The sequence below is a fragment of the Theropithecus gelada genome, chromosome 10 (assembly GCF_003255815.1).
Source record: "Theropithecus gelada isolate Dixy chromosome 10, Tgel_1.0, whole genome shotgun sequence".
Classification (NCBI taxonomy): domain Eukaryota; kingdom Metazoa; phylum Chordata; class Mammalia; order Primates; family Cercopithecidae; genus Theropithecus; species Theropithecus gelada.
Window position 1 is genome coordinate 10554332 of NC_037678.1, and position 11611 is coordinate 10565942.

At 52.6% G+C, this 11611-nt stretch overlaps 1 protein-coding gene across 1 annotated transcript in view; it reads right to left on the reverse strand.

The window, feature by feature from the left end:
- The window catches only part of FAM83F (family with sequence similarity 83 member F), a 35490-nt gene extending 25209 nt beyond the window's left edge, over positions 1-10281 (reverse strand). The window contains exon 1 of the mRNA XM_025399804.1: positions 9313-10281. Coding sequence (XP_025255589.1) covers positions 9313-9801 — 489 coding nt within the window. The 5' untranslated portion in view covers positions 9802-10281. The remainder of the gene's footprint in view (positions 1-9312) is intronic.
- Positions 10282-11611: the final 1330 nt, after the last annotated feature.

The window sequence follows — 11611 nt, forward strand, 5'->3', positions numbered from 1 at the left end:
CTAAAAATACAAAAATGAGCTGGGTGTGGTGGCTTATACCTGTAATCCCAGCACTTTGGGAGGCCGAGACAGGTGGATCACCTGAAGTCAGGAGTTCGAGGCCAGCCTGGGCAACATGGTGAAACCATGTCTCTACTAAAAATACAAAAATTAGCCAGGTGTGGTAGCACACGCCTGTAGTTGCAGCTACTTGGGAGGCTGAGGTGAGAGAATCGCTTGAACAGAGGTTCAAGGCAGAGGCAGAGGTTGCAGCGAGCCAAGACGGAGTCACTGCACTCCAGTCTGGGCGACAGAGCAAGATTCCCTCTCAAAAAATAAAATAATTCTAAAAGGGATGGCATTTGCCTAGCACTTACATACTCAATAAGTAATAGCTATCAATATCCTCACCCCCACCACTGTGCTGTATTTTCTTTTTTCACCCTCGCCGCCACCCCTACCGCCATTTGACTTAAGGCAGAGTTCTCATTGTAAATTTCTGGTTCCTGGCACATAGTTGGGTCTCAGTGAAACACGGTGAGTGAATGAGCAAATGCAGGGAATCTCCAGGTGGTCTGGGAGCCCTCCTGGGGGTGGAGGGTGAATTAAGGAAACTCACAGTCTGTCTTCAATGGCCCACCGAAAGGTAGAGAGTTCTGGGTCCCACCTCTGCACCCCCATCTCCTGACTCACTGCTGAAAAATAAATAAATAAAATAACACTTATCCGGAGCCTCCCACATGCCTTGCCAGGACTGCGAAAGCCCAGCAGAATGATGACCGGCGTGCAAGCTGTGCTGGGGATGTGTTTGCAGATTATTGGAAACCTGGGCCAGAGAGACTAATAATTAGAAAAGCCATAGGCTCTCTTCCAGGGCTAAGATTATGGGATCATTAGCAAGTCCACAGACTCCACCGATTTCAGAGAATGAAAAAGGAAACTGGGAAGGGCAGCAGCCCCAGCTGAGGCCGGCTGGTCATGGCACCTGGCACGGTGTGTGGGGGTTGGGGCGGGCAGGGATGGCTAGAATGACTCAGCCTGGGGGGTGGCTCAGGAGAGCCCCAGGAGCAGGGGCAGGTGGTCAGCCAGGACGCAGCCCTGGGCTCGTTTGTTCTCTGCCCTGCTCCCCACCTCCCCCAGCTTGGATTGGAAGCTTGTCCCCAAACAGGCTCTGCTTTGTACGCTCTAAGAAAAGGGAGGCAGATCTGGCCACCAGCCAAGGTGAGGCAGCGTCCCTGGGGTTGAGAAGATGGAAGGACTGACAGTTGCTGGGCTGGGACTCACTTCAAGGTCTCAGCCTGTCAGGGAGGGGCATAAGTCCCAGGGGGCCAGAAAGTGGCCATAAAGAGGACAATCTAGGTCTCTGGAGAAACTACCTGTACCCAGCTTCCCTATATTATCTGCCTCAATGTCACTGGGCAGGGGGAACCCTCTTCCCCAGCCTTGGCACAGAATGGAGCAGCTGGCAGTTGTGTACTTGTCTGTCTCTAGAACTGGTCCAAGAGCCTCCCAGGGCCTGGCTGGCGACATACAGACTTTGAATGTTTCTGGAAGTTTTAGAGGGAAGAGATGGCCCCAGAGGACAATTCCCAAGGACAACTGTCATGGATGGACACCACCTTGAGCTGAGACCTGGGTGGAATCTCCCCCAGCCTCTTCGGAGTTCTGCCACCTTATGCTTTCCCAGAGCCTCAGGGAAAATATCCCTTCCTTTGCAAGGTGCTGAGGATTGGATTAACGAAAGGCAATGGCACGCAGGGCACCAATCCCGTCACTCAGCGTTAGTCCTTTTTCAGAGAAATACCTTTACTGTACGCATCACTCACCTTTCTCAAAGCGATTTCCCATAGCCTTACACTAGGTTCTCAGAACAATGTGTGGAAATAAGCAAGAAGGCAGGAATTATCCCCATGTTAGAGATGCAGAAACAGAGGCCAAGCAAAGCCAAATGATGTACCCCACATCACCCAGGGAGCTAGGAAAGAGATGGCCAGGGTAAAAACAACGATTCCCAGGCTCCTGGCTCCCAGTCGCGTGGGCTCCCTCCACCTGCCAGTGGCCTGGGCTTTCGGAGACCTCCACCCAACAGAACTGGCTTTGCTACCACGAACCTTCAAGAAGTCATGAGGTTTATTGAGGCCCCACCTTCTACTTTTGAACTTTCTGGGAAACACCCATCCTCAGAGGTTCAGGGACCCAAAGCATTCGATTTCAGAGGAGCCAACTCTCTCCTCCCTCTTCTCCAAAGAGGGAAACACGGCCCAAGGCCACGATTACATCACGGTTAACCATCAGCAGCCCCACCCTCTTGTTCCAATGAAAGCTTTAGTTCTCCAGAACTAAAAGAGCTTGGGGAGTTTTTCCAGGCTGCCCTCGGGCTCTCTGGGCTAGGCCCGCGCAGTAGTCTGGCCCTTCAGGATGACCGTGTGTGGGGAACATCCTCGGGGGACCCCTGCTTTAGGAACAAGAGAGCCTCTGCACCTTCCTGCTTTATCCCTCTCTGCCCATGCCAGATCCCAGCATAGATCCTGGGCTGAGAATTCCAACGCCACAGCCTCCTGAAGGCAGCTCGGAGGCCGGCAGAAGACTGCCCTTACCAACTACGGCCCACCACCACCATTATCAAGGCCAACAGATCAATGCAGTGAGCGAGTGGGAGGGCAAGGGCAAAGGTGGAAGCAGGAAACACACCTGCACAGGGTCTTTGGCCCTCCCAATTCGCCTACCTCTAATCTCCTGGATGGAGCACTCTAACTTCCTGGGAGAAAATTTGGCTACCCTTCCCTCCCTTGCTCTGCAAAAAAAGAAGACAGCAGTTACTTTCTAACATAATGAACATTTATATGATACTTTCCAGTATCCTCAGCTTTCACACGTGGTTTCTCCCTTGTCTTTCTTTTTTTGTTTGTTTTGTTATTTATTTATTTATTTATTTTGAGTTAGAGTTTCACTCTGGCACCCAGGCTGGAGTGCAGTGGTGCAATCTCTGCTCATTGCAACCTCCACCTACTGTGCTCAAGCGATCCTCCCACCTACCCACCTCAGCCTCCAGAGTAGTTGGGACTACAGGTACACACCACCACATCTGGCTAATTTTTGTACTTTTTGTAAAGACGGGGATTTGCCATGTTGCCCAGGCTGGTCTCAAATTTGTCAGCTCAAGCAATCCGCCCACCTCTGCTTCCCAAAGTGCTGTGGACAAGAGCCACCATGCCCTACCCTCCTTTGTTTTTCAAAACCATCCAGGAAGCTCGGTATTATCTTCCCCATTTTATCAGCCAGGAGCCTTAGAGAGGGAGGTGATTTGCTCAAGGGAACACAGTGAGTAAGTGGTCAGATGCGGGCAGAAATCAAGACCTTTCAACTTCAGATCTTGTCTTCTGTTTTTGACATGAAGCTGGTCCACTGCTCAGAAATGCCAACTCCTTCAATCATTGATCAAGCATAAGAGAGAGAGAGACTCAGAACCCAACAGCCAATTTGTCCAGGGCTTGCCAGGAATACCTGGACAGGCCGGGGCAAGATCCCAGAAGGGCTATGAAGTGCTTATTCTCCGGAGCTGCAGTTGTGCCATTATCCACCAGCCTTAATGCAGCAAGGACTCTGAAACAAAGCTCACGTGGCATGGCCACTTGCAGAAGGGTAGAACGGTTAGGAGTGTGTGGGGCCTGTGGGTCCCTGGGCTGCCTGAGAGGCCTCTTCTTGCTCTGTGAGTTTAAACCAGGCTTCTAAAAGGCAGCTCAGGAGCTTCTAGATAAAGCCAATTGTCCCCCTTAGATGGAAGGGGAGGAGGATAATGGGGGAAAAGAGGGAGGTAGGAAGGTTATTAGGAGCAAGTTAAGAATTGGGACCAGCTCTCAAACAGGGTGGTAAGGTGACTAATGAATGTATTGCTTGACTCTCAGAATTCAAAAACAAGTAACATTTAAAAAAATTACATATTTTTGGCCAGGCGCGGTGGCTCAAGCCTGTAATCCCAGCACTTTGGGAGGCCGAGACAGGCGGATCACGAGGTCAGGAGATCAAGACCATCCTGGCGAACACGGTGAAACCCCGTCTCTACTAAAAAATACAAAAAAGTAGCCGGGCGAGGTGGCAGGCGCCTGTAGTCCCACCTACTCGGGAGGCTGAGGCAGGAGAATGGCGTAAACTCGGGCGGCGGAGCTTGCAGTGAGCTGAGATCTGGCCACTGCACTCCAGCTTGGGCGACAGAGCGAGACTCCGTCTCAAAAAAAAAAAAAAAAAAAAATTACATATTTTTTAAACTAGGGTTTTTGGGGGCATCTGCTTCATTGCAGTATCTCAATGTCCAGCAAAGTGCCTGGTATGGAGAAGGCACTTGGTACTGTTGCCCAGTGTAGCTGAACGAGGGAAATGTCATTTGAGGTTAATGGGGAAAGACGGTGGGCTACACTCAGGGGCCAGGCCCACCATGTGCAAAGCTGAATCTTTTGGGGAGTTGAGCTGATGACTCCAAGACTTTGCCATGCCCAGGGGCATCTGTGTCCCAGCTGTTCACCATACCCTCCTCCCATAGCTGCCCAGACCTCAAACCAAGGCTGCTAACCTCAGCCGGCCATGCCTCCTGCTCTGGAGCCTTTCCCTAAATCCCCTGATGCACCTCCCTCCCCGTGCCCCATATCCCCAATTGACAGCATTCTTCTCTCTGCTACCAGCCGGCTTGTTACGATGTAGATTAAAGGAGCTCCCCGGGGAATGTGCAATTCCACAGGGACATCTCCAGACACCTGCTTCCCCAGAGGGACAGGAGGCCAACAGAAGACAGTTTTCAATTCTATAAACAGATAATTGATCACCTGTGACAGTTGGGGCACTGCTGGGGTACCGGAAGGGAAACTGAGAGTAAGCCAGTCTCTCTCTTCCAAAGTTCCCAATCCAGGAGGGCAAAATGCACTCTCCCAAAGCAAACCTTGTGGACCTTCTGGATTGAAAATTAAATCGACAAAATACCAAGGCAGAGGTGGCCTCTTAGCGAGGCCTTGAAGGAAAAGGGACAAACCCAATGACAGGCAGAGGTGGGTTAGGGACTAGCCTGGCTGGTTACCCTCTTTCCTCAACCATCCAGGCAGGCCTTTTCCACTAACTACAACAGGAGTAAAAATAGAAGCAGCTCCTAGTTAGTCATGGTTACCTACTCCAGCAGCCTCCCTCTCCTAGGTTGTGTTTACAATCTGCATGGGGTCACTGGGGTCACTGATAATCCCAACCAAGGACCCGGGGATTCTGTGTAACCTCCTTGTCCTGGTCTGAAGATAAGTCATTTCACCCTTTTGGAGCTCAGAGGGAGCCTCTGTGTAATGAAGACAAGACCCTGCCTTATGCAGCTACTGAGGTGCCAAGGAGACTGGGCAGTTTGTGATAAACCAAGATGAGCTGGTTAGCTTGGTCAACGGTGCATTTGGGTGTGAGCCAGGAATGCAGGGGTCAAGGGTCAATCTTTGAGAAGTAGGTGTGGTAAACTTGTGTCTGTTCCCAAAGCACGAGGCAACGTTCTCTAAATCCGCTCAGCAGCCTCAAAATTGGATGCCACGGGTCACAAGGGAGCCTGGGCGCAAGATGGGCGGACAGCTTGGTGTATCTCAGCTTCCTGCTGCGTTCAGACATGCCTGTAGACAGGTCCTCAGCATCAAAGGGCCTTCCCTAACCCAGTTTAGGGGCTGGGCTAGTGCCCCTCCCGCCACGCCCTCTGTCCAGCACTCCTCAGACTGTATTAGATGATGGATCAGCAGAAGATTAGGCTATTTAAGAGCAGAGGTGTGTTTTAGGTATCTGCTTTCCACTCAAGTATGCTTAGCACATGCAGTAAACCTCTAAATATTTGTCCAGTGGCCAAACAGATGCACAATCCTTCCAAGTTGCCAGCCCATCCAGAGTGCAGTTGTTTGCTCCCCTTACTCTGGCTTTGCAAATAAGAACCAAGAGTTTCCCAGCCTACACATGGTCTTGCTGTAAGTCCACTGCCGGGCAGTTACAATGACCTGAGTGGCCCCAGCATCAGCAACTTCCCCTGGTCTTCTTTGCTAGTGTAGCATAGGCCAGGAGATCATTTTTGGGTCCCTAAAGGCGCCCTTTCTGCCTGTAATTTAAGTAGACAAAGTCCATCATCCAGAGGCACCCAGGTAAGCAGATCACTCAAAAGGAAAAAGAAAAAAAAAAAAAAAAAAAACAGCAGAAAAAATCCCCACCCCACAAGTAAACAGCCGAATGGCAGTTTGGGAAGGGCTTTCTGACACCTGCAGAGGCCCAGGATACAGGTTGCTCAGCCGGACCTCCTCAAAGGCCCTCCTACCAGTCCACAAGGCCCCTGCTGGGCTGTTTCCTCACTGGTCCCCATCCTCAGCCCCTCCCCCCTCACTCCCCATTCATGTTCCCCTAATTAGGCTCCTTTCTCCATATTCCTGAGTACCAGGTATAGAATCATCCGCTGGCCTGTGACTGTAGGCTGGCAGCCACGGGCAACTCCTTCTGAACCTTAGTTTCCTGTCTGTGATTCAGAAACCAAAACACCTCAAGGGGTTATTCTGAGGATTAAATGAAATAAAATACAAAACTCTGGCACACAGTTGGATGTGTGCGTGTCCTGCTGCCTCCCCTTGGCAGTTCCCCGTGTCCCTGCACGTAAACCACCTCAGTCTGCCCCACCTGGCCTCACAGCAGCCAGACTCTCACTGGAAACAAAGGAAACTCCATCCCTCGGGGCGAAAGGGGAGGAGGAAGGATCTAAGTTAATGGCCAGGGAAGGCTGACTGCCAGCTGGACAAGCTGGCGTGGGGGTGGGGGACAGGCAGCGGTCAGAAGGTGCAGCCCCTAGAGCAGAAGCTGGGTTTTTCTAGAACCAGCCACGTGACCTCTGGGCAAGTCTCTTTCCTTCTCTGTGCCTTGGTTTCCTCACCTATGAAACAGGGTCAACCCCTCTGTCCCAACTTCTTCATGGGGTCTTTGGGAAGAAGGGGCTGTGCAGACAGGCGGGACAGTGATTAAGGGTGGAGGCCTGGAGGTCCTGATACTTGGGTAGGCACAGATAGTGTCCAACACTGTTGCTTCCTTAGGGGTGGTCGCCTGCCTTGGGCCCAGTTTTAGGGTCCCCACACCAGGCCCCACACAGTACTCACCTCCCTCCACGACAGCTCTTTTTCCCTGCCAATCAAACCTCCTTGCTTTTTCGAAGCAAAAAGCTCTCTTACCGAGAGACTGCCCATTCCATTTGACCCTCTCCCTTTCCAATTCTGCAACTCCCCTCTCTCAGGAAGCCTTCCCAGATTAGGCACATCCAGCCTTAAAAACTCTTTCCTTTCCAGCAGAGCCCTAGCATTTGTTAAGCCCTTGGAGGGTAAAGCCATACTGTATATCTTCTTCACGGCGAGTTAGTGCCTGGCACACAGTCGGCCTTCAGGAAATTACTGGTTAAACTTGTACTTATTGGATGGGTTCACAATTGTTCAAAGTTTCTGTTGTTAAATATTTAAAGAGTTAAAAATACCTCACTATGCAGGAGAGAGTCCTGTCATCCCACATGGGACTAGATGCCTCAGTGGCCAGGGGCCCTGTCTCCCCCTTCTTGTAACAGGGGTACACCACCTGCACTCCAGGTTGTGACCAGGCTAGCTTCATTCAAACCCCTTGCTTAATCGGACTGCACCATTATTTCAGACACTGGGGCAGAGTAGCACAATGGTTAAGAGCAAGGGCTTTGGAGTTTGGGTCCTGGCTCAGTCACTTGCTGGCTATGGGACCTCCGGCGAGAAACTTCTGAATCCTGATGTCTTTTTCCCCAAAAATAAGTAAAACACCTATTCACCCGGTTGTTGTGAAAAGCTAATGAGAAAATGCAGGTGAGTCATTAGCACAGTGGATGGCACATATTAAATGCTAAATAAATAGAGGCTTTGTTAGCATGACATCATGAGACTTGACCCCTGACCCCAGCTGCAGCCTGTATTGCCGCCTACATCCTTTTTCCCTCTTCTGTGTCCAATCTTGCCTTTTCTTTTGCAGAACACAATATACAAAAACTCAGTCACACAGGGAGGAATTATAGAGAGGGAGGGTAGAAACGTGCACAGTGGAAAGTTAACCCTTCCTTCTGGTAGCCAATGTAGCCAACTACCTAGATGACCCCTTCCAGGAAGATGAGCCTGAACACTGGTCTTTCTAGCTCTATTTTCCCTCCTTAGCCTCTTCAGCCTGGAGGGGAACCAGGACTCCAACCTCACTCACTGAGTGGAATTCGAGTGGTGAACCCAAGCCACTCCCGTTGTATATTCTGAACTGGGCACCAAAAGCTGCTGCTGTTTCTGAACAAATCTCAGTGTAGGGGAGCCAGAGTTAGCAAATAAAAGTACAAAACATTCCCATTCTATTTGAATTTCAGATACACAACAAAGAACTTTTCAGTATCAGTATGTCTCACGTCATGTTTAGGATAAACTGATACTAAAAAGTTATGTGTTGTTTACTGAAAGTTCAGATGTAGTGGGGCATCCTATATTTGATCAGGAAGCTGCCCAGGACTCCTACCCAAAGGCATAAAGATGAAAGTCTTCAGCCTGCTCCACAGCGGACTGGCCTCACCAGCCACCCTGGAAACAGACCCTCCTTCCAACTCCCAATCAGGACAGATATGCTAAGTAGGAGCCCTTTCCTGAGCTGCGAGTCAGGTGACCTGCTGTGCCAAGGCGCCCAGCACAGGGCCAGGCACACAGTAGGTGCTCAATATTACCCCCGCCCCCAAAGTCATTCATTCCAGGCAGCCGGGGCCTAGCACCCGGTCCAGGAGAGGCTGTGACTGTGAGGGCGCCAGGCCGGCTTTGACTACGGGAGGAGAGGGGTGGTCCAAAGAGCAGCATGGCAGAGGTGGGACCGGGAAGGTCACTGCCACCCACTCCCTGAAGTTGCTTTGACGATCACATGAGAAAGTGGCTCGGGATATGTTCTGTAAATCCCTGGGCAGCACGTAGGTTATTATCAAGACATTTGAGTGCTGCATTTTAACCACAGGGCCTCGGTCCCCAATCTTCCCTGGGGAGGAAGACTGGACAGGGAAGTTTCAGAAACACAGAGCAGAGCCAGCATCTCTGGACGCTGGAATACCGACGGTTGACATCTGTCCAGCGCCTTGTAATTTCCCAAACACGCTCCCAGTCATTCGCTCTAGAGGCCTCACTGCAGCCCTACGAAGTAGGGGCGGGTTGGGGCCCAATTTCCAGAGGGTGTTCAGGGCAGCCTGCCCCGGGCGCTGTCTGGGAAGTGGGGCCTGGTCCAGGGGACTGGGGCCAAGCTCCCAGCGGTGAGAGGGCGAAGGAGGGGGCCTACCTTCTGGGCCTGTTGGATCATCTGCCTGACCACTTGCTTGAGGTGTGGCGCCTTCTCGTCCTTAGGGGGGTGGGTGAAGAGGGTGACCCGGCTCACGCCGCGGTAGAAACCAGTGTCCGTCCAGCCCAGGTCCAGCGGAGGCACCTCGGTGTCGGAACGGTCAGGCCAGTAGGCCAGGGACTCGCCGGACTCAGCAGGCGCCGGCGCGGGGGCCTTGGCCTTGGCCTTGCTCTTGCCCCGGGCGTTGGCGGCGGGGGCGGCGTCCTCATAGGGGCTCCAGGAGGCGCGCAGGGCCTGGCGCTCCGGGCTGGAGAGGAAGTCCCGCAGCTGCTGCTCCTTGAGCCGCTCGCGGTAGGCCTGCTCGCCGCCGCCCAGCAGCGCCTCCAGCGCGGCCCGCCGCCGCTCGCAGTAGTAGAAGGCGGCCTGCGCCTCGGTCACCTTCTCGTTCACGTGCGCCTCGTCCAGGCAGTTCAGCTGGGACTCGGCCATGGCGCCCCGGCCCGGGCTCTGGCCCTGGCCCCGCCGCGGTCCGAGGTCCCACAGCCGCACCTGGAGCCGCCGAGGGGCGGGGCGCCTCACCTGGCCGCGAGCTCTGCCCCGGCCCGTCCCGCCCCGCCCCGCCGTCGGGGAGCGGCCAATCCGCGCGGGCGTGGCCGTAGGGCGGGGAGGGGCCGCCGCCTCCGCCAGGCTCGCCCCGACCTCGGGGCGGCCTGGCGGACGCGGTCGGGCCCGGGCCTGCAGGGCCCACCAGCCGGGGCTGGAATCCCTGAGGGGACGCCCCCTGGGGGCGGGGCCGTCGCAGACCCACGTGCGGGCTCCGGCCCCGACTCCTCTGCGGGGTAAAGGTTCGCTGTCTGGCCCTCGCTGCCATCCGCCCCCGCCGGCCGCGTCGCGGGTACGCGTTCATTTTCCGCGCACGTGGAGTGCACAGCACGTGTTCTGGCCCAGTCGCCCCTGGGGCGGGCGAGCTGACCCCTCCCCCGTCGAGGGTCGGGTGTTGGTCGGGGGGCCTGCTGCAGGACGGGATTGTGACGGCTGAGAAGCGGGCAATGGGGGTGCAAAAGCGAAATGCTAATGACAGCTCGAGCTCCCCACCCTTGCGTCCCAGTTCTGAGATCAGAGGTCTCCTGGACTGGCAGTCCAACACCTTCACTATAAAAATTTCTTTTAAAAAATAGCCATCCAAACAGAAATGATGTAAAGAGCAGCAGCGGAATTCCCCCGCCCCCACTTTAATTTGAAGTAGGGTGTGTGGTGTCTGTGTGTGTGTTTGGGCAAGATAGGCTGCCAGAGATGTGATTACTATATTAGTGATTCAAAATATATGTTTGAGCTCAAGGAAGGAAACCGCACGTGCGTGCACACCACACACACACACACACACACAGACACACAGCAGCAGCAGCAGCAGCGGTGGCAGCAGCTCTGCTGTTTCCCATCGGATTAAATACAATCGTCTTAGTCATTAACATATTATGTTGTTCATGCACTGCTGTACAATTTGATTCTCCACATTCAAAATATTTTCAGATCATAACAACTAAAGGTTCACATTTCTCTCATTTTATAGCGCAGCATCTCAGAGCTGGAAGGAGCTTTTGAAGCTCATCCAACCCCCTCATTTTACAGATGAGGAAATTGAGGCCTAGAAACGTGTGCGTTGCCCAGGTCTCCTGTGAAAGAGGCAGAGCGTGGGGGCTGCTGAGCTTTCTATGTCTTGGAGGTCTTTCCCTGACATCACGGCCGCCTTTACCATTTCTCCTTTTCTTGTGAAACGACAGGTTATTGGGGACCTGGTTTTCACCCCCAGGGGATTTGAAAAGGTCACTTACCATTTCTAGGCCTTCCTTTCATGGTCTGGAAAAATGAAAGTTAGATTTTCAAATGTCTGCACATTATTATTATTATTTTACAATAATCAGTTCTGGCATCCTATGTCAGCCCAAAGATTGGGGGTGGTGAGCAGCAAGGTGTCACCTCACTTGTCCTTTATCCCTCTTGGGAACTGGAAAGCTTCACTCCTGGTAATACTCCACTCAAGTACATATAGATAGATTATGTCCTTAGATGGGAGAACATTTAGTTTATTATCTAACGACTTGAGGCCCTACAAGATGCCAGACTCAATAGTTTGGAGACACACAGGAGCTCAGGCAGTAGGAGAGACTGGCAAACACAGAAGAGGATAGGAGCAATGAGAGTGGTTTTTGGTTTTTTGTTTGTTTGTTTGTTTTGTTTTGTTTTGTTTTACTTTGTTTTGTTTGAGACAGAGTCTCACTCTGTCAACCAGGCTACAGTG